Here is a 23,684-nt window from a genome sequence, read left to right on the forward strand (position 1 = left end):
CAGAGCAATATTCCTCAGTGTGAAATAGTCCCTGAGAAAGCAAATATTCCCAAGAGGGAATATTCCCCGAAACCTCACTGGCTTTTGTGTTTTCTTCTTTATGAATGGAAGTGCAAGATGAAATAATTTGCCTTTTATTTTAGAGAATATGTGCTGGCAGATTCCTGAACACTGACTGGTTTCCTAAAGTTTTTACTTATGTCTTGCCCTCTGGATCATACGTGTCTTATGAAGGCATTCAGCACGTTGGGCCTTGGAGAAAGGGCTGGGGAGGAAATGTATGAATCAAACAGAGACATCTGGTGTCAGAAAGTAAGAAAGCTATCAGAGGCCAGTGAGTGGTGTTAAAAGACATAAGACCCAACTTGAAGGAGCTCTCACCAACCAAAGATAAAACAATTTAAGCATTAATAAAACCAATAAAGGATTGAAATAAAATTTAAAAATAATGGAAAGTTCTTTATTTCAGCTAATAATTGCTGAAGAACTGATAAAATTAGCATATTACCATCATGCAGGCCCTTATGAACCAATTAATCTAGGTGATGATCATCAACCATCAAGTAAAAAGCTGAGAGAAGGAAACTTTATATATTTTTATACAGTGAAAAAATTTTCATATTTAGAATTAGCCAGCTAAACTCAGTTTAGACGATTCCATTTTGTTGACAACATCCAGAGCATCATAATCGGGAACTAGTTGAACATATACCTTGTTCTCTCCATCACTTAGGAACAGTTTTAAAAGACAGTGATGAGAGCCCAGGCCTGATCAGGGTGATGACCTTGGTCACGTTAATGCCATAGAGCTTCTTCACAGCCTCCTTGATCTGGTGCTTGTTGGCCTTGACATCTTCCATGAACACAGTGCATTGTTGTCTTCTGTTTTCGTGGCTGACTCGGTAGTCAGGGGGAACTTGATGATGGCATAGTGGTCAAGCTTGTTTCTCCTGGGGGGCGCTCTTCCCAGGATATTTGGGCTGTTTTGGGAGCTGCCGTCTCTTGGGCAGTAAGAAGGTGGGCGACGTGTAGATCTTCTTCCTTTTTTTTTTGGTGGCTGTGGACATCTTTCACCACTGCTTTCTTTGCCTTCAACGCCTTTGCTTTGACTTTGGCTTTGGGAGGGACAGGAGCTTCTATTTTACTTTCGGCACCATCTTTGTGAAAAGAAAAAAAAAAGTGGAAACTATCTAATAGATGAATCAGGATGATACTGATCCCACTGACCAATCTTAACATTGCCAAAAGAGAGACAACCAGACATCATGCTTCCTCATGTGATGCTTTAGGAGATATTTGGGGGGGCGGGGGCAAAATTGAACCTGAACATAATTAATTCTCCATGTATCACTAGCAGTTTATAGGAAATACAGAGGATAGAGACATATGGTTTATACCACCAAGAGGATGGGAAATTCTATAAGATAAAAGACAGTTTCTTCAACAAGTAAATGCCATGGGGCGAGGGGAAACAGGAAGAGGAAACTGATAAAGAATAAAAGACACTTAGGAGACATATCAATCAAATGTAATGCATGGACATAGTTTGGATCTCCACGTGATCAAACCAACTATTAAGACATTTTAAAATAATCTTGGAAATTTTATGGACTGCTGTTAGCTGATACTAAGGAATTATTACTTTTGTTCGGTGTGGTAATGGTATGATGCTTATGCTTTAAAAGTCCTCTTTTGGAGATTTATGGATTAAATGCTATCTAGGGCTTACTACAAAATACTCCAGCAACGATATACTCTAAAAAATATAGGGGGCAGATAAAACAAGATCTGCAAAAAGCTGGTAATTATTGAAGTTGGATTATAGGTACACAGAGGTTCATTCTACTGCTCTCTCAACTTTTGGTTATGCTTGAAATTTTAATTAAAAACTTGAAAAAGAAATTAATGAGTTCATATTAATGTTTCCAATTTAATGGCAACCTGGCTAAGGCCTTTTAAAATTTTGTTCTAGCCCTCACCAGTTTGGCTCAGTGAATAGAGCATCGGCCTGCGGACCTCAGGTCCTGCGTTCAATTCCGGTCAAGGGCACCTACCTTGGTTGCAGGCTCCTCCTCCACCCCGGCTCTGCTTGGGGTGTGCACAGGAGGCAACCACTCAATGTGTTTCTCTCACATCGTTACTTCTCTCTGTCTTCCTCTCTTCCATTCTCTCTAAAAATCAATGGAAAAATATCCTTGAGTGAGGATTAAAAAATAAAAAATAAATTTTTGTTCCAATATAAAGTTTTAAGCTCTTTCTCTTCTCTGTCATTTACACTATCTCCTTACCAAGTATTTTAATTAGATTTCCTAACCTTTCAGTAACACATGTGGATGTATGCTTTCTTAGATCTTGTATCCCATAATTAGAATGTGCGTATATTCTTTCTCTCCCCTCCATCTCTTTTATAATCTCTTTGTTGATCATTCTGTAGCCATGTGGTGACAAGCAGAATTTTAATGGGTGGGCAGAAATTCAAAGTATAGAGAAGAGTTCAGTTAAGTTCAATGAATACCTATTAGGTATCAGTGTGTGTGTGTGTGTGTGTGTGTGTGTGTGTGTGTGTGTGTATTTACAGGCACTGTGCTATGTGCTTAGGATACCAAAACAAGTAAGAAGTACTTCCCACTTTTCAGGAGCTTAAATAGTCTAGCGGAGATTTCTCAGTTTGGGGCTCGCAGATATCATTAGGGGTTCTGTGAGAGCTTATTAGGGGTTCCAGAAGAGACTGGAAATTAAAAAAAAATTCCTTCTCCATACAATGCCAGCACTTATGGTGATGAATAGCTCAAGAAGCCCTGTTAGCAATTTTGCTAGAGATGGTTCACCTATATAGCAGAGCTCCACATGACTCATTTGGTTGAGTCAGTTCTGTTTTGGATGTGAGATAGGGAAGGAAGGCTGTTGATAATTGATGAGTGCTGAACTGTACCAAGGGAGGGATGATAGGTTGATGGCATCAGCCTCTTCACTTGAATTCTATCCTCTAGCCTTCCCTAGCCTCCCCTTACCCCAGCCAACTGAGAGCAAACAAGCTTTCCTGATATGATATCAAATCAAGGGCTAACTTTTAATTCCTAGGAAAGACTTGTAAACACTATGACACAGAAGCCTTTCTATTGCTTTATCGTGTTGTAAATATTGCAAAACAGAGGTTGTAGGTTAAAAGTGAATTGTATTTCTAAAGATTTCATTTTTCTTTTTTGATTATCTTGTTTTGTTTGCTTGTTTTACACTTTATTAGCACCTGTTTTACAAACATGACTTAAGAGTCCAATGTGGTGATTTTTGAAGACGAAGTGGGAGATGGAAGAGAATTCTAGGCCTAGGTAAGTAATTTGATAAATAATGAAGAATCGCAACTTATAAATGCAGCAATGGCTCCAGAAAAATTGAAAAGACACAACTACAAATCACATTAAAGGAGCAAATAATTTTAAATGGCCTTTGAAATCCCAGAGTAAAAATTTGTTTAAAAAAAGTCAGTCACCTTCAGTAAAAAAAGTCTAAAAAGCAAGTTAAGTAGCAGAACTTTTTGACAAAAAAAAAAAAAAAAAAAAGCCCCAAAGTTGGTAAGAACTTCACAATTCTAGTATATAAATTTATAGACAGTAAAATGCTAGAATAATACATAATGTAAGAAACTAAAAAAGGTTTTCCTCCGGAAGTTTGATAAATTGATGTGATTGATGACATGCTACAAGATACTGAAGAGATTTTGTGTAATAAACCAAAAAACAACTTTTTCTCCTCCCTGATAGATTGATTTCAATAACGAATATCATATGGTAGCATTTGTAAGATATGTAAATTGTGGTGAATTTTTTCCATGATAATAAAATGTTGCCCAAAACAAAGGCCAAGATACATGCACTTTTTTGTCTTCATATTGGAAACAAAAGGCACGTTTTGGAGAAAGTGTGTTGACATCTGCACTGATGGTGCCCTATCAATGATTTCAGCATTGTTTCCTGAGGGAAAAAAAAATCCTGATGTACTCCCCCCCCCCCCCCCCACCCCCGAGAGAAATGGTGGTGTCAGACATTTTTGAGGCTGAAATGAAAAACATTCTGGCTGATACTACAAAAACGGCTCAACTTACTCAAGAAGGGCTAGTTCACTCAAGAATGTTTAAAAAAGTATGTAGAAACCTGGACAAAGGCCACATAAATCTGCCATGTGTAAACCATCTTATGGCTTACCGTGGTTGGCAAACTGCGGCGTGCGAGCCACATGCGGATCTTTGGCCCCTTGAGTGTGGCTCTTCCACAAAATACCACGTGCTGGCGCGCACGTACAGTGTGATTGAAACTTCATGGCCCATGTGCAGAAGTCGGTTTTCGGCCTGGGCGAGTCTATTTTGAAGAAGTACTGTTGATATTTGGCTCTGTTGACTAATGAGTTTGCCGACCACTGGTTAGGAGATCACTTGTTCTCGGGAAAGCCAGCTGGCAGGTCATGAATATGCTTAAGCATTCTGTAAACAGGCCCATGTGGCAAGGACCTGAGTCCTCTTGGCGAGAGACAGCATTAGCTTGCCAGGCACATGAGTGAGCAACCTTAGAAATTGATCCTCCATCTCCAGTTGTGCCTTCAGATTACTGCAACCCCAGTCAACATTTTGATTGCAACCACATGAGAGACCCTAAACCAGAACCATTAAGCCAAGCTGCTCCTTAATATCTGACCTACAGAGATTATGCAAGATAATGCCTGTTTTAAGCCACTAGGTGTTGGGGTAACATAAACTAATACAAATTTTTTTTTAATAGGATGTTTGAGCTAAAAAAGTGAATGGTGGGGATACATTCAAAAAAATAGTAGGCTAGATTTTGCCAAATGCTCTGAAGATCAAGAATGGCTGCAGAAACTTAGCCTATTTAGTAGACATTTTTCATCACATGATGTAGTTGAACAAGTATATTCAAGGACCTGGAGAAAATATTTTGATTTCAAGTGACAAGATTATTGGTTTTAAGTAGAAATTGAATCTTTGGAAAAATCATACGACAAAAAGAAATCCTGAAATAGTTACACTGCTGCTTGCACTTGAGAGTGAAGAAGTTTCAAGTGTCAAGTCGAGACCAAATCACTGGGGGAAATTGCAGAACAAAACTGAACAGTATTTTCCCTCCCTTTCAACACAAGTGTATGGCTGGATGAGGGCTCCTTTCTCTGAATCTTCTTTTCAGCCTAATCACCTAACTGTGAAAGAGGAAGAACTTTGTGAGTTGATTATTATAAACATAAGATGAAATTTACTGATTTGCATTTCTACAAGTTCTAGACTTCTGGGAAAGAAAGGCATTCTGCCATTCATAGGAAAGTAATAAACATTTTACTATAAGTTTCAATTTCTTGTGTAAGCTTTTTGTCTAATAAGCATTAAGAACAATGACAGAAATCATCTCATCTTGGTTGCAAAGGAAATCTATGCATGCCAGTCTTTTAAAAAAAAATACACTTAAAAATGTTTTTATTTATTTTTAGAGAGAGAGGAAAGGAGAAGGATAGAGAGAGAGAAACTTCGATGAGAGAGAAACATCATCAATCGGCTGGCTCCTGCAACCCCCACTGGGGATTGACCCCAAACCCAGGCATGTGTCCTGACCTAGAATCAAACCAGTGACCTCTTTCATGGGTTGGCGCTCAAACACTGAGCCACACCGGTGGGCTGTGTATGCCAGTCTTAAGACTGACTCACAACTGAGGATATTCAGAGCAAAAGAGAAGCAAAGATTTCATACTAAATAGGTAAATTGCATTATTTTTAGTTTCAAAAATAACACACGCGCGCGCGCCTGTCAACATAAGAAACATTCAAACTTGTGAAGAATTTTTGTGAGTTTATTTGAGCCAAAACTTTTGATAATTGCTGAGAAGCAAAATCTCAATGGATTGAGAAAATGCTCCAGAGAATGGCAGTTTTGCACCTTATTTTATACATTATAATAATAATAAAAAAAAGGAGACGTAAGTGGGTTACATGAAATCCATTGGTGATAGATTAGGGAGGTGGGAGAAAGCAAAGCAGGGAAACATCTGGGATGGGATAAAAAGTAAAATGATAGACAACAAACTTCTTTTACTTAGGTGAGTGCAGGATAATTAACAGCAACAATTAACTCAATAACAATGAGGGGATTTGTGGTCTCCGCAGATTGGTGCCTGTGCTTTGAGGGGTCCGGAAAAAGGACAATCACTTTGACATTCCAAACATATTTTATTGTAGATGCAAAAAGACAATAGACAGGCTCAGTTAAGGTAAAGATTGACCTTTGTCAGGGAAGATACTGGCCTACCCACCATAAACTGCTTTTAGTTTTAAAAAAAGTTTTAATTTTAGACCATCCTTTGTGGTTACTGTAGGTCTCTTGAGTTTGCAAGGCTGCTGTGTAGGCCTTCCCTGAGCTAGTCAGGTTAGCATGTGGCCAACTCCTTTTTGTCCACAGGCCTATAAAAAGAGATTAACATTTAATAAAATCAATTTTCAACATTTACTAAATTAAAGGAAAAACTAGTTTCCTTTTCCACTTAATTTGCGTGAGACTTGATATCCTTTGTGAGGAGGAGAAAACTACAGAGAACAGTAATAAGTAGGGCAAAAATAGATTCACAGAGAAACATTCTCACTCAAAAGAGCACTGAGTTGCACAACAACGTAAACCACTTAAAAATGATTAATATAGTAAAGTGTCTGTTACCTGTATTTTATCATTTAGAAAAAAGCATGTTAGAAAAAAGCATTGACAATTATTATTGGGTCACTATGTCTACAACTTGCTAATCATATATATATATATATATATATATATATATATATATATATATATATACATACAGAGGTTTGAGAACTGAAAATTATTTCAAGAGCTCCTCCAGGGCAAAAAGATAGAAAAAGCTAGTCTAGTGAGTGGGAAATGGAGCTTTTCCAAGCAGGAAGTGTTCAACAAGGGCAGAGAAAGAGAAACAAAGCAATAATGTTGGCCTAATGGTGAAGCATAGTAACCTCCATCTTATATAAAAACTGCTGTTTGAAATTTTAAACCTGCTATTTTGGCTTCTGTAAATACTTGCTTGCTTAAATAATAGGGAAGATAAGACTACTCCCATTCCAGAGACGCCGTAAACTATGCCCCAGACAGAGCTGTCAGTGCTGGCGCCAGGCCAGGCCTTGAGATATGGTCTCACGGCCCTGACCCAGCACACAGACCTTCTTTCTCAGAAGGTCTGGAAATCTCATTGCAAATTTAGAAGACAAAGAGCTGGAAAAAGTATAAAAAGGGAAGACTTTCTCCATGTCGGGGCTCAGAATTTGAGAGAGATATTCTGCTCTGAGCCCACTAGCATAATAAAGACTCATAATTAATGGGCTCATTAAGGCGTCCTATGTTCCACTCGCTGATTACAATATAACAATGGGGCAGAGGGAAGGTGTGCAGTAATTATAGATTTTACTTTAGAGATGTTGTTAAAGGAAATGGGGAGCTTTTGGAGTCCTGAGGATGGCTGTGGCATAAGGAAACTGTTTTAATAAGGTCAGTATGTCATCAGATGAAGTACAGATGGGAGGAAGAAAAGTAAAGCTTGGAAGTATTTATTTTGAGGCAACAAAGATGCTCAGAATGTAAGAGGTAGTTCACTCCTATTATTTCAGTACTTTTGAATTCTTGTAGATTATATTGGGTGATTTAGGATAGGAATAACACAAGAAAGTGTGCTAGTGAAACAGGAATTTTTAGGGGTGAAAAAGACAGGTTTAGGAAATTTTAGAAATTAAGGGGACCATGGAAGAAGCACAGGGCTGTAGAGCAGCAGAAAGTATATCTCCATAGACTAGGGAAGCTGAAAAGCTGCAACCGGTATATTTCCATAGAATGAGGGAGCTGGGAATAGCAGAAGGTCTATATTTACAAAATAAAGGGAAGGAAGCCCCTCATCCAAAAGAAGAAAGATTAAAGGGAAAACAATAAGGAAGAAGGGGAGGGAAACCTCATTAAGTCCCATGTGAGGTTGACCTTTGAGCTCAGGAGTTACCATAGTAACCAGTCAGGGAATAGTGACCAATCAGAGGGGATATCAAGGCACAAAGATCTGCAGCCTTTATAAGCCATAGGGAAAAGGAACTCAGTGGGACCCTTTCCCCCTCCCCCCGTGGGAGTCTGTACTATGAGATTCTTTGCTCTTCCCCACGTGGGAGTCTTTACTTGTTCTTCAATAAATTTCCACCTTTGCTAATCACTTTCCATCCGTGGATTCATTCTTTGATTCCCACGGAGAAAGAACCCGGGAACCAGTCTGCCCAGGGGAACACCTTCTGTTCCCGTCCAAAAATCCCACTTCAGTACTGACAACAGGAGGCCTATAATAACAATGCAAAAATCTACCATTGAAGGAAGTAATAGAAATTGATAGCTTTGGATAAAAGAGACTGCAACCAAGGCTGGGGTAGGGATGTTGATAATGATAGAGAAGGAGAGTGCTCAACGGTCTGAATCAAAAGATTCTGAAACCCAGAGAATGATGCCACCACGAGGACAAACGGAGCACTGGAACGATGGACAATTTGGGAAGTGTAAGAGGAGGGGGCCAGAAAAGGACTGAGGACGGTGAGAATCCACAGTTCTAGGCTGCCCCTCTAATGAGCTGGGGAAGTTAGCGCACTTCTCTGAATGTCAGTTCCTTACATGTAAAGTAAAAGGGAACCCGGTAATCTTGAAGGTACCATAAAAGTTCAATGGTTTCATCACACTGAGTTGGAGACAAGTGCAACACCAAATGGAGAAACACAATGTAAATACATATTAAATGGCACAACGCAAAATAGAGCAGGTGGGTTGTGAATAATTCTACCTCTGTACGCGGTATGGAATTTAAAGTAAATTTATCAAATTCCTTTTATATGTAGGGCTGTTAAGTGCTTTCTCAAGCAGCTTTTACTTTCGTGTAGAAGGCACATTGTGATTCCTAATATTCCCATAGTGAAGTTTACAACGTTCTTTCAAAATAAAAAGAACACCTATGTAATATGTACCAACCCCAAGCCTCTTTCAGAGGAGGCTGACTGTGTCAAATTTATTTCTTTTAAAAACATTTTATTTACTTATTTCAGAGAGAGGAAGGGAGAGGGAGAGAGAAACAGCGCCGAGGAACATCCGTGGGCTGCCTCCTGTGCCCCCCACCAGGGATCAGCGCACAGCCTGGGCTCCTGCCCCCGGAAGGGGAGTGGAACCAGCAACCTTTTGGGGTCCCCGACGACGCCCAGTCAGGGTTCAAATGTCAAGGTAAGGTCTCAGAAGATTCGGGGGCAAAAGAGACAAAGCAAATTTAATCAACAGGAAGTCACTAGCTTTCTTTGGGGGAGAAATTTTAGCGGAAGCTGAAGTCAGGTATCAAGAAGGAGAGAGAGGAATGGAGGAGAGCAGGTGCCCAGCCTGGCGGTGCTCAAACGTACTTGACACACGAATAAGCTACCTGATACAAAAGATAAAGATATGGCTTGGTTTCCTATCAGGTAACACAGTTCTTTAAAAGTACATCGGGCCCTGGCCGATTAGGCTCAGTGGATAGAGCGACGGCCTGCAGACTGAAGAGTCCCGGGTTGGATTCTGGTCAAGGGCACATGCTCAGGTTTCCGGCTTGATCCCCAGTGGGAGGCGTGCAGGAAGCAGCTGATCAATGATTCTCTCTCATCATTGATGTTTCTATCTCTATCTCTCTCTCCCTCTCCCTTCCACTCTGAAATCAATAAAGACATATGTACACATACATATACATACATACAGTACATCGGGCATCTCTTCTGGTGAAACCAGAGGACAAAAGTATAGGCACCGTTCAGCCCATAATCGTGCAGACAAGGACAACAGTGTGCTGACTGTGGAGGTGGAAGAGGGTACAGGGTGGATAAACAGTGATGGGGAAAAATAAAAGATACGGAAGGAAAAAACAACTCGAAAGAACGCAGACAAGCCCTCCTCCCGGTTCCGACGCGAGCAGACCCCCGCCTGGGCGGAGCGCGGCTCCGAGCTGCTCAGAGCTGCGGCGGGAGCCCGAAACGACCACCGCGCAGCCTGAGAAGCAGGACCAGGCGAGGCCAGCCGGCACCCCCAGAGACCAACGGGCGGCCGGGAGAGGGCCGGTCTCCACGCCCGGGATACCCCGGGGCAACACCGCGGTGACACTTCCTGGAACGTCAGGATGCCACGGACGCGGCTATTTTACGCCACTTCCTTGGCTTGTCGGAAGGCACGTTGGCCTGACTGTCGTAAACTGTCGTAAACAAGTGGTTGAAGTTGGGTATGATTGCTGCTCTTCCCGCGCTGAAGGCTGTTTTGGGAAGTTGACAGCGTCGTTGGTTCTACCGGTGAGTTTTTTTTTGTTTTTGTTTTTTATAAACTAGTTATTTGAGCTTCTGGTCGTTTTCCCCCTTCGCTTGGTGCCGGGACGGTGGCCGAGGAGGCCCAACGTGCGTCGGAAGTACCGGGCGGGTGGGCGTGCGCGCGCAGGCGGGCCAGCGGTGCACGTGGAGCCGGTGAGCGGCGCGGGAGCTGGAGCAGCGGTGAAGGCTGGGCGCCGAACCCCGCTGGGGAGGGGGGAGGCGGGGAGGCCGGGACGGCGGCGTGAGGACCATGCTGCCCGCAGGGGGAGGAGGTGCTCACCGAGGCGACATGGCTGCTGAGGGTCGGTCGGCGCTCACAGGACTGTGGGGAAGCCACACTGCTCACCCCTCGGGTTCGTCGCTGGCGGCTGGGCAGTGGGGTGGGGGGCGGAGTGGCTGTCGGTGATACCGCCCCCTTGACGGTGTTCTGCCCGAGGTGCGGGGAGGTTGGGGGCTGTGCCCGGCGGCCACAGTGACCGGAGGGCGGCGCCTTGTGTTTCTCGCCAGGTGGGAGCGAGCATGTCTTTCCGCGGCGGAGGTCGTGGAGGCTTTAACCGAGGCGGTGGAGGCGGCGGCTTCGGTCGCGGCGGCGGCGGCAGCAACAACCACTTCCGAGGCGGAGGGGGCGGCAATTTCCGCGGCGGCGGCGGCGGCAATTTCCGAGGCGGCGGCAGAGGCGGATTCGGACGCGGGGGTGGCCGCGGCGGCTTTAACAAAGGCCAGGACCAAGGACCCCCAGAACAAGTCGTTGGTATGTCGGTTTCCAAGCTCAGCCTACTTGGGGGCGGGGGGCGGAGCAGGGGTGAGGTTGAGGTTGTGGGCTTGTGTTTTTATTTTTTTTAATAATATATTTTATTGATTTTTTACAGAGAGGAAGGGAGAGGGATAGAGAGAAGCATCGATCAGCTGCCTCCTGCACACTCCCTACTGGGGATGTGCCCGCAACCAAACATGCCCTTGACCGGTATCGAACCTGGGACCCTTGAGCCCGCAGGCCGACGCTCTATCCACTGAGCCAAACCGGCTAGGGCTGGGTTTGTGTGTTTAGGAAGTTTGGGAGTTGGGTGCTGTAAAATAGATCCAGCAACACATGCAGAGGTTACTGCCTGGTTGGTGAGGCCGACCCCTGGAGATGCTGTAAACGGACTTACAGTGATGCCCTGGCGTGTAAGGGGGAGAGTAAGAAAGCCGGAGGACACTTAGACTGCACCGTGGAGGTGGAACTTGAGCTTGGGCTGGAAGGAAGATATTAAATAGGTAGTATTTTATGCTTACCGCGTGGTCCCTGTTTTACAGAAAAGGAGACTGATTCAGCTAAGGTTCTTTGCTAGTGTCATATAGTTAGGAAGAAGTGATCATCAGTAAGTGATATATTGGAGGTCGAGGGCAAGTTTTGAGACTCCAAAGCCCAGACTTTATCTTACTCTTCAGTAAGAGAAGTCGGAATTTTGCTTGGAAGGGAAACGACAGGGAGGAAGTCAAGGAAAAGACCTAATTAGCGCAGTTTTGGAGTAATTATTAATGAGGTAGGATGGAAGTCATAGAAAGTGAGACAGAGATTGACGGTAGAATCCTGTCAAAGAGGAGGAAGGATGTGTACAGTCTAATATAAAGAATAGGTTGGGTCAGTATGCAAGATGGCGTGAAGAGGGTAATGGGTAAGAGTCCAAGGTCTCAGCCCAGAAGCCATTTCAACAGTCCATGCACGAAGGAAGCATTGAGAGCATGGTGGGAGTGAGAAGAAAACGGAAGGGTTAGATTGGGAGAGAGATTCCAGTGGAAACAAACTCAGTAGAACTTGGCTCATCTTGGGAATTGTTAAAAGCTTCCAGGTTTTGAGCCTGGATGATAGGGATGGAGAGTTGGTTTTGCTGCGGTGCAATGAGTATTTTAGTGTGGGGTGACAATAGTCAATTAGAAATAAAGGTAGTTATTTTGAGGTTCCACACTTTTCTGGAAAAGAGCGAAGTAATTGGTGAAGAGGTGGTAGTGGGAAGGTATAAAAGGGGAGGAAGAAAAGACAGGAGAACAACTAAGACTGGTTTTGCAGTTAAGGGTTGGGGAGAAGGAAGAATAGACAGTAAAATGCAACATAGTGTTTAATCAAATAATAGTAGTTATTGTAATAAAACCACTGTTCTAGGCTGAGGAGTCTCAGTGTGCCAGGCACTTTTCTGAGCAGTTGACACTTAATATTGCATTTACTACTCACAATGCTGTATGTTCGGCGTTGGAACTGTTGTTAGCCATATGTTAAAGGTGAGGACACTGAGGCAGAGAGAAGGTGAGACCCTTCTCCCAGGTCACATAGGTAGTATGTTGTGGATTGATATACCAACTCAGGGAGGCTTTTGTGTCCCAGAAGAACAGATACGGCGAAATCCCAGGTAAACAAGAAGAACGCTTCCAGAAGAGGTTGGTCAGTATACTTTGAAATTGTTTTGTATTTTAATGTTTTCTTGTCCTGTTTCAGTATTAGGAGAGTTCCTGCATCCCTGTGAAGATGACATAGTTTGTAAATGTACCACAGATGAAAACAAGGTGCCTTATTTTAATGCTCCAGTTTATTTAGAAAACAAAGAACAGATTGGAAAAGTGGATGAAATATTTGGACAACTTAGAGATTTTGTATCCTTTTTAATTGGAAGATGTAGTGATCTCATTGAAAGGTTACTGTTTGCTTTTTATGGAGCTAAGTATTAATTAAATTAAACTTGTTGCTTCAGACCGTAACGGAGAATCAAGAGAGGGAGAATGTATTTCCATATATACAGGGATGGACAAAAGTACAGTTTGCAGCTCGTATGGAAAATACAGTAACTAATAAATAATAATACAAGAATAAACTCTGTGGTTTGCATATTCACAACTGTAAATCTACTTTGCCCACCCCTGTGTTGTAATAGGTTCTTTTGGGAAGGGTTTAGAAATGATTGCCATTTAGATAAGTGCTGCAGGATCGAGGTACTTTGCTTTGGCTGTGATCGTGTCACTGGAATTGTCGGGTGGAATTCGCCTGTCTTACTTTGCCTAAACATTTCCATGTATTCTAACCCTTGTTTTTAAAATTACACTTGAATTCAGAAGGTTACCTTTTTAAATCTTAATTGCTTTTCCTTAATAAAATTAATAGTATTTTTCAGTTAAATTGTCAGAAAACATGAAGGCATCTTCCTTTAAAAAGCTACAGAAGGTGAGTCAAGCTCACGATACCTAGGATCCTTGGTTTTATAAGTGAATGACCTACCTCAGGGCAGTCCTGCTTAGGGCACTTGAGACTCCCTCAGTATATCACCAGTGAAGCTCTTAAGTTGAGATATTCTGTACCTCAAACATTGAAGTTACTTATCTTTAAGACTAATTCATTTAATACAGGCTTTCAGAAAGTATTCCTTCCTCATATGAGCAAATTCTGTAACTGCTAGAGTCTGTTTTTTAGTTTATGTAAAACTGTCTTATTGAAAATCCTTGCATGACCAAACATTCTAAGCAAATCATTAAATTTTAAAATTAGAATTATTTGGAAAAAGTCAGATATTAAATATGTGTAAGAGGTAGCTATGAAAATGTTAATTTAATAGTGGGACCAAATTAAGTGTATTGGCTTTCTGAGGAAGTGAGCTTGAAGCTGAGACTTGAAAGTTGACTAGCTTCACATCAGAATTATCTGGGGGTGCTTTTAAGGAGATGTATGTCTGGGTTGCACTCCCAAGAAATCTGACCCAGTATTTCTTAGGTAGGGACCAGGACTCTGTAAAAAGGAAGGCTCCTGGATGACTGATGGAGTGAGGCTAACACTTGGGAGCCAGTGCACTAGTCAGCGAGGAGGAGGACGTGCATTATAAGTAGAGAAAACTGTGTGTGCAAGTCTGAGAAAGTGAGCCACTTGAAGGATCCAGAAAAGGCAGAGGTGTAGCTTGGACAGAACATTTAGGAGTGAGAAAGTTGTGAATTATGGCTAGAGGTAGGCAGGAGCTAGATTACTTAAGGCCTTCAGGTCACAAGAAAGAGTTCAGACTTTAGTTTTAGTTTTGTTTTTAAATATTAGGGAAAATACGGTTAAATTAATACCTAAAAGTACTGGAAAAATGAACTCCCTGGGAAGGGTTCAGTGCTCTATGTGAAGGGGCCAGGTTGGAAGAGAGATTTTGGATTGGAGCAGTGGAAATGGAGAAAAATAGATGAATTTATGAGAGAGAAAGGAAGTAGAATTGACAGGTCTTGATAATTGATGAGCTGTTGAAATTAAAGAAAAAAATGCCACCATCTTTCAGATGTCTTGATTTCAGCATCTTTGTGGACAGTGTCACCATTCACTGAAATGGGCAACACTGCAGAAGAAGGGAATTGGGGGAGGAGAAAGGACAGTTTTGGACATAATGAGTTTGAAGCATTTGTGAGATACTCACTTAGGCACTGAAAGGAAGAATGGACTAGAGGTAGAATTGAGAAGTTGTCACTGTACAGACAGTATATGATATAGTCTAGGAAGAAAGAATGAGAGGAAAAGAGCTTTGGGGTACCTCCCAAATTTATATATCTATTAGTGGAGATTCAGAAGTAACTGCCAAGAAAGAAGGCAAACCAGGAGAGTTTTAAAAGTGATATCAAAAAGTCAAGAGAGAGAATGTTTCCAAGAGGAAGTACTTAGCAAATGCTGTTGCAAAGAATTCATTGGATTTAGCAACATAAAGGTCAACAGATCATGGAGCTAAAGGAGTGGTGGGCCCAGAAGTTGGCTTGGGATAGGAGATAAGATGGGGAGCATGCCTTGTTGCTAGGATATGGCACCTGATTGTAGAAACCCTGACAAGTATCCACTGGGAAATTGCACTGCTTTGGATGGGCCTGAGAGCCAGGCTTCTCATTTGGTGACCTGCGATTTGGTGGGCTGTTGCTCAGGGTGGTGGCGGGGCCTGTGTCCCACTTAGGGGAAGCTGAGTGTTGCTTTGTGGGTGCCAGGTCCGTGGTGTCATTTCTCTGTAAATGGCCAGTGCGCGTCACGGCAGCTCCTGCATTGAGCCTCTGCCTCCTGGAGGTCAGTGCTCATCATAGCGACCGGTTAGATGGATACTTAGCATATTAGCCATATATATGTATATGTATATGTATATGTATATGTATATGTATGTATATTATAGTTTTGAAGCCGTCATATGTGTTTTGTGTAAAATTGTGAACTATACCTCATTATGTTTCATTGTGAAAAAAAAATATTTCTTATTTCTAAATATAGAGTGGGTTTAGTTTCTACAAATCGTCCATTAGCTATATGTCAATGTTTTATTTTTTATTTTAATGCTAAATTTTTAATAGTTTCCTTTTTCTTATGGCAGGCAATTCTGTTGAGTTAAAATGTAGTTAATTTTTGGAAGGCATTATCTGTTTTTAAGGAGATTGAATTGGTCTTGTTAGGTGCCAAAGTTTACGTGCTTTATGTACGTTGTTTTTTTGATCTGCACAAGGACTATGTGAGGTAGGTACAATCTTGACTTGACAGATCAGAAAACTAAGGCAGAAGAAAACTAAGTTTTTGCCTAGGGCTACACAGTAGTATGTAGTAGAGTTGGGATTTGAACCTAGGCAATCTTGAGTCTAGGTATAATTATAATTATATAATCTTAATACTATACTATCCAAGTCATCGCACTAATTGTTTCTGTTTTACTTCCAGTTTTATATAGACCCATATAAGCTGTTGCCACTGCAGAGGTTTTTACCTAGACCTCCAGGTGAAAAGGGACCTCCAAGAGGTGGTGGCAGGGGCGGTCGAGGAGGAGGAAGAGGCGGTGGAGGTGGCAGAGGCGGTAGAGGCGGTAAGTTACTTGTGGGAGAAAATTTCTAATGAGATTTCAAAGTTTCAGCCAATTCAAATAGTAGAATTAAATTTTGCATATAGGCAAATCTCCCAGATGTTTATTTATTTACTAGAGGCTCTGTGCATGAAAATCCTTGCATTGGGGGTGGGGAAGGAGGGAGGTTGCTCAGCCCCTCCTGCGCCCTCTCACAGTCCGGGACCCCTCAGGGGATGTCCGACTGATGGCTTAGGCTTGCTCCCTGCGGGAACAGACCTAAGCTGGCAGTCAGACATCCCAATTGGCAGCCCAGAAATAAAATCTATATCTTCCAATGTCATGTCAAAGACCATTTATCTATAATAATAAAAGCGTAATATGCAAATTGACCAAATGACTGAACAACAGAACAACCTTCTGGACAACCACGCTATGACACACACCGGCGCCAGGCCAGCCAAGTCGGGTGCAATCCAATTGGTCGGGGGCCCTGCCATTGTCCCATGATTGCCCCACAGAGGGAGGCCCAGGCCATCCTCTACAGGGTGATCGAGGGGAGGGGGGGCTCCTCGATTGATTGCCCCTCAGAGGGAGTCCCAGGCCACCGGCCGGCGGGGCAATCGATCGGGGATGGGGAGGGCTCTGTAATTGTCCCAAAGAGGGAAGCCCAGGCCACCCGGCTGATGGCTCTGGGGCAGGTGTGTGGGGCTGACCAACGATCACCCCACAGAGGGCAGCACAGGCCAGCCAAGCGATCACACCCCACACCTGTCACCCACAGAGGGAGGCGACCGGTGGTGGGGTAGGGGCCAGCGCCGCACAGATTGCAAGCAGTGGCAGTGGCAGGACAGGGCCAGCTGCCGGCAGCTGGGGGAAGGAAAGCCCGATAGGCCCTGATCGCCAGCCAGGCCTAGGTACCCTACCCCGAGGGTCCCAGATTGCAAGAGGGCATAGACCAGGCTGAGGAACACCTCTCCACCTCCCGTGCACGAATTTTGTGCACCAGGCCTCTAGTCCTATATAATAAAGATGTAATATGCAAATGGTCATTACATAACGACCAACCACGTAACAACTGGATCACGGATCAGCCAGAGGGTGGGGCAGCGAGCTACGAACCAGTGGCAGAGAGCTACAGGAGGGGGCAGGGCAGCAAGCTATGATGGGGGGTGTGGAGGGAGCTATAGAAGGGCAGGGCAGAGAGCTACTGGAGGGCGGCAGCGAGCTACTGGTGCGCGGATTTGTGCGCGGGGTTGCTAGTATATAATAAAAGGGTAATATGCAAATTGACCCTAATGGTGGAATGCACTATGACATGCACTGATCACCAGGGGGCAGATGCTCAATGCAGGAGCTGCCCCCTGGTGGACAGTGTTCTTCCACAGGGGAGTGCCACTCAGCCAGAAGTTGACCCATGGCTGGCCAGTGCAGCGGCAGTGGCAGGAGTCTCCTGCCTCTGCAGCAGTGCTAAGGATGTCTGAATAACGGTAATGGCTTAGGCCCACTCGTTAGTCGGACATCTCCTGAGGGCTCCCAGGCTGCCAAAGGGATGTCTGACTGCCAGTTTAGGCCTGATCCCCTAGAGAGTGGACCTAAGCCATCAGTCGGACATCCCCTGAGCGATCCCAGACTGCAAGAGGGCACAGGCTGGGCTGAAGGGCCCCCCCGAGTGCACCAGGCCTCTAGTCTATATATATAAAATAGCGACTGGAACAGCAAAATGACCAGAATGACGGTGGCTATGACTTGCACTGCGGCAACCAACCAGCCTGATCCAGGCCCCGATTGCCCCCGCCCCCTGGCTGGCCCAGCCCCCAACACCCTAATCGAGGGCGGGACTGGCTGCCAACCACCTGTGGCCCCTCTCCTCGGCCAGCTTGGCCCCCGTCGGCACCCATCATCCTGTTCGGGTGTGGTGCCAGCCAGCTGATTGGCCACGGCCTCTCCCCCCTGCTGGCCCAGCTTGATGGGCCCCCATTGGGGTGGGCTGGCCGGACCCCACCAGTGCATGAATTTGTGCACTGGGCCTCTAGTTACCAATAAACTAGAGGCCTAGTGCGTGAAATTCCTGCACTTGAGGGGGTGGTGGTCCCTCAGCCTGGCCTGTGCCCTCTCGCTGTCTGGGAGCTCTCGGGGGACATCCATAGTGCTCCATTGAGGTGAGAGAGGCTCCCACCACCACTGCTGGTGCTCGCCAGTTGTGAGCCCGGCTTCTGGCTGAGCTGGTGCTCCCCCTGTGGGAGCACTCTGACCACCCGGGGGCAACTCCTGCATTAAGCGTCTGCCCCCGGATGGTCAGTGAGCATCATAGCGACTGGTCAACTGGTCATTCGATCGTAACAGTTGCTTAGGCTTTTATATTTATCAATTAACTTCTTAGTTCAGTATTTTGACATGTATTTCCTCAAAGCTTTGGTACATTAATTGTTATGGACATCTAGATGATGAGCAGGGTTGGTGATGAGATGGGGTTAGACCTGTAAATGGTGTGGCAGATGGATGATGGGAGGATGGGCAGAGCCAAAGTGGTGAGGAAGAGATGTTGAAAATGGGGTTGGAAAGCTTCTGTTACTGGATCAGAAAAGAGACAGAACTCTTTTCATATTTGCCTCTCTCAACTTAATTATCATTTCACTCTGCAAATGTACTTTTTGGGTCTAGATAGCTTGGAGATAATTTGAGATCAAACATATTTCTTTCTTAAATACTTTGGGAGTACCCCTTTGGGTATTTGATGAAGGGAGATCCTCTCATACTTATTCTGTGTTTAGTCTCATATATAATATTTCAAAAAATCACAACTCCAGTCTATTTTTTTAAAACCTCTACATATATATACTTTTTAATCCTCATCTGAGGGTATGCTTATTGATTTGAGAGAGACAGAGAGAGAGAGAGAGAGAGAGAGAGAGAGAGAGAGAGAGGAGAGAACATCAATTGGCTGCCTTCCATATGTGTCCCCACTGGAGATACAGCCTGCAACCTGGGTATATGCTCTGACTGGGAATAGAACCAGCGACCTCTTGGTATATGGTACAACTCTCCAACCAACTGTGCCACACTGGCCGGGGCAAACCCTTTATATTTTTACACCAGTATTTGGAAGTATGTATTTGTCTTTTCTCTTAAAATTTTTTTTTTCAATTACAATTGACATTCAATATTATTTTATCTTAGTTTCAGGTCTAAAGTATAGTGGTTAGACATTTATATAATTTCTAAATGACTCTCCAATAAGTCTAGTGCCCACCTGACATAGTTATTGCAATATTGACTATATTCCCTATGCTGTACTTGACATCCCTGTGACTGTTTTGTAACTACTTATTTGTACTTAATCTCTTCACCTTTTTGCCGCAACCCCCCAACCCCCTCCCATCTGGCAACCATCAAAATGTTCTCTGTATCTGAGTCTGTTTCTGTTGTTTATTTTGTTCTTTAGATTCCACATATAAATGAAATCCTGCATTATTTTTCTTTGTGTCTGACTTAGGTCACTTAGCATAATACTCTCGTTCTAACCATGTTGTCACAAATGCTAAGATTTCATTTTTTTGGCCAAGTCATATTCCATTATATGTATGTACCACATTTTATTTATTCAGTTGTCCATCAAGCAACACTGAGGTTGCTTTCATATCTTGGCTATTGTAAGTAATGCTGCAGTGAACATAGGGGTGCATATATCTTTCCTAATTAGTGTTTTGGATTTCTTCAGTTTAATACCCAGAAGTGGAATTGCTGGGTCCTAAGGTAGTTTACTTTTAGTTTTTTGAGGAACCTTCATATTGGCTGATTTTCCGTAGTGGCTGCACCAATTTACAATCCCATCAACAATGCACAAGTGTTCTCTTTTTTCCACATCTTCACCAACACATGTAGTTGTAGGTTTATTCATTTATTTATTTATTTATTTATTTAAAATATACTTTTTAATATTCCGTAGTCATTTTTATTTTTTTAAAATATATTTTATTGATTTTTTACAGGGAGGAAGGGAGAGAATAGAGAGTTAGAAACATTGATGAGAGAGAAACATCGATCAGCTGCCTCCTGCACACTCCCCACTGGGGATGTGCCCGCAACCAAGGTACATGCCCTTGACCGGAATCGAACCTGGGACCCTTGAGTCCGCAGGCTAATGCTCTATCCCCTGAGCCAAACTGGTTAGGGCATGTAGGTTTATTTATGATAGCCATTCTGACAAGTGTGAGGTGATATCTCATTGTGGTTTTAATTTGTATTTCTCTGATGATTAGTGACATTGGGCATCTTTTTATATGTCAGTTAGCCATATGTATGTCCTTTTTGGAGAAATGTCTGTTCAGGTCCTCTGCCCATTTTTTAGAATGTCTTTTTTTTTGGTGTGGAGTTATATGAGCTCTTTATAAATTTTGGGTATTAACCTCTTATCAGATGTATCATTGGTAAATATAGTCTCCCATTCTCTAGGTCTGTGGTCAGCAAACTGTGGCTCGCAAGCCACATGCGGCTCTTTGGCCCCTTGAGTGTGGCTCTTCCACAAAATACTATAAAATACCACATGCGGGTGCACACGTACAGTGCGATTGAAACTTCGTGGCCCATGCGCAGAAGTCGGTATTTTGTGGAAGAGCCACACTCAAGGGGCCAAAGAGCTGCATGTGGCTCGCGAGCCGCAGTTTGCCGACCACTGCTCTAGGTTGTCTTTCATTGTATTGATGGTTTCATTTGCTATGCAAAAAGTTTTTATTTTGATATAATTCCATTTGCTTATAATATTTATTTCTTCTATTGTTTATCTTGCTCGAGAAGATGTATCATAAAAAATATTAATAAAAGCAGTGTCCGAGAGCTTACTGCCTATGTTTTTTAGAAGTTTTATGGTTTCAGGTTGTACATTGAAGTCCTTAATCCATTTTGAGTTTATTCCTGTATACAGTGTAAGAAGGTGGTCTAGTTTCATTTTTTGCCATGTATCTGTCCAGTTTTCCCAGCGCCATTTATTGAATAGATTATTTTTACTGCATTGTGCACTTTTGCCTCCTTTGTCATAGATTAATTGACCATATAGGTTTGGATTTATTTTTAGACTCTATTCTGTATTCTCCATTAATCTATATGTGTGTGTTTATGCCAGTACCATGCTCTTTTTGACTACGGTAGCCTTGTAGTATAGTTTGATATCATGTAGTGTGATACATCCAACTTTGTTCTTTCCAAAGATTGCTGTGGCTCTTCAGGGTCTTTTATGGTTCCATATAAATTTTAGGATTGCCTGGCCGGTATGGTTCAGTGGTTGAGTGTCCACCCATGAACCAAGAGGTCTCATTGGTTCGATTCCCGGGTTGTGAACTCTATCACAGGAGGCAGCTGATCAATGATTTTTTCTCATCATTGATGTTTCTACCTTCTCTCCCTCTCCCTTCCTCTCTTTTTAAAAATCAATAAAGATATATTATTAAAAAAGTTTAGGGTTATTTGTTCTAGTTTTGTGAAAAATGCTATTGGCATTTTGACAGGGATTGCATTAAATCTGTGGATTGCTTTGGGTAGTATGGACATTTTAACAATGCTAATTCCTATCCATGAGCACAGTATGTGCTTCCATTTATTTGCATCTTCTTCGATTTCTTCAATGTCTTATAATTTTCCAAGTACAAGTCTTTTACCTCCATGGTTAAATTTATTCCTAGGTATATTTTTCAATGCAATTATGAATGGGATTGTTCTCTTAATTTCTTTTTTTTTTATAGTTCATTATTGGTGCGTGAAAATGCAACTGATTTCTGAGTTTTAATTTTGGATCCTACCACTTTACTGAATTCACTTATCAGTTCTAATGGATTTTTGGTGGGTTTTTTAGGGTTCTCTCTATATAATGTCATCTGCAAATAGTGACAGTTTTACTTCCTTTGCAATTTGAATGCCTTTTATTTTTCTTGGCTAGGACTTCCTGTAATTTCTCTTTTTATAATTCATTATTTCTTACAAAGTAAGCCCCCCAAAATAAGTTTTTAAAAAAAGAGACTGAAATAGGAAGCCATTATATGTTGGATAAAAGAAAAATGCTTAAAAAAATTAAAATTTCAAGGCTAATCAGCATGTATCAGTGATAGTGCAGGGATGTGTTTATGGTAGCATGCTTAGATGAAAGTCACCCATATCTGTGTCCCTTTGTTCTTAGGGTAAACAGCCTTTGTTCAATCAAAAAAGTATTTAGTGGAAAAAAGAAAGTATTTCGTGTAATCAAAAGTTGAGATGTTCATACATTTAACAAGAGGGCAAAATCAAACTTTAAAGTAATAAGCTTTTCTAATTCATTAAAACAGAATACTTGTTTAAAAAATAGTAGTCTAGGGTTTTAGCTTTCTACTCAATTGGGAAACTTCTGCAGTTTTTCCATTTTTATCTTTTAAAATATTGTGAATATACATTTGTGAAATTTATGTTATAACTGTAGAAATTGTATTGATATTTGTAGGCCTACTAGCATAGGATGGCTACAGTTACTTAATAAATGTTTCTTTTATTTTTAGGTGGTTTTAGAGGTGGAAGAGGAGGAGGTAGAGGTGGAGGCTTCAGAGGAGGAAGAGGAGGGGGTGGTTTCAGAGGTAAGTATGAAAAAAACACCTTTAAATGCCTGAAATTCTAGAATTGGTATTATCTGCCATTTTAAAGTTGTTATTTAATTTTATTTTTGTTTGCCAGCAAGTCTGTAGAACATCGTGGTGTTCTTTGTTTTTAGCCTAATTTCTAGCTTCATTTTATATCACTCTTCCCTGCTTTTCCCTTTGAGTTTTATCACCTACTTCCAGTTTATTTTACTGTATTTTTAATTAGAAAAAAAGGTATAATATGAATGACAGTTAAATTTAGTAAAGTAGGTTTGCTAAACATTACAAGAACTAATGCTGATTTTAAACTTGAGATTTGGGTAATAGTATTATTAATTTCCATACCTTTAATACTTTCATTTTCTCTTAATCAGGGAGAGGACATTAAGTGTAACAGTTGACAGAGGAACTTCACCAACTGATTTCTGCGTTAACCTGCGTGGTCTACTTCTGTGGATCAGAAATTTGTTTCTTGAGCAAGTCTTGAAGAACCGGTTACTACATGACATGGCACTCAGATGTCAATGTCACACAAACAGAGTGCAACAGAATAGGCACTTATGGAGCTTGGACAAGTGTTTTAATGTTTTATATAATGCTCGGAACTGTGATTGCTTAATAAATGGACAGTTTTCACATGAAGCATATTTGAATTTTTACAATAAAATGTTTTATTTCTTTAAGTTACTTAGAGCTGTGTTTATTAAACCAGACCTATTTTTGAAGTTAAAATGAACAACTAAAGCTTAAGTCCAGTGGTTTTCATGTAGAGAGAATGATCTGTTTACATATATAACTGATCTTTAAAAACATAATGCTAGTGAAGGAATACTTTAACATTAACATTATTTATAAACCAACACCCTTTTCCAAATGTTTGCCTTTTATATATGAGGACATATGCACCCTTTA

General features: G+C 42.1%; 1 protein-coding gene across 4 annotated transcripts; it reads left to right on the plus strand.

Moving 5' to 3' along the window:
* Positions 1-10,278: 10,278 nt before the first annotated feature.
* On the plus strand, positions 10,279-23,459 carry GAR1 (GAR1 ribonucleoprotein). Of its 4 annotated transcripts, none has more exons than XM_070390700.1 (7): positions 10,279-10,561; positions 10,889-11,132; positions 12,855-13,009; positions 13,515-13,574; positions 16,056-16,197; positions 22,695-22,769; positions 23,147-23,459. In XM_070390700.1, exons 2-7 carry the CDS (start codon positions 10,901-10,903, stop codon positions 23,158-23,160), a joined length of 678 nt encoding a protein of 225 aa, XP_070246801.1. In that variant the 5' UTR covers positions 10,279-10,561; positions 10,889-10,900; the 3' UTR covers positions 23,161-23,459. The 4 variants fall into 4 exon arrangements, with proteins under 4 accessions (XP_070246801.1, XP_070246818.1, XP_070246794.1 ...); XM_070390717.1 differs by having other exon boundaries at positions 10,279-10,534; XM_070390693.1 differs by having other exon boundaries at positions 10,285-10,366.
* The last annotated feature ends 225 nt before the right edge of the window (positions 23,460-23,684 follow it).

Source organism: Myotis yumanensis, unplaced genomic scaffold, assembly GCF_028538775.1.
Source record: "Myotis yumanensis isolate MYYU_CA2020_CCGP unplaced genomic scaffold, mMyoYum1.0.hap1 SCAF_1, whole genome shotgun sequence".
Taxonomy (NCBI): Eukaryota; Metazoa; Chordata; class Mammalia; order Chiroptera; family Vespertilionidae; genus Myotis; species Myotis yumanensis.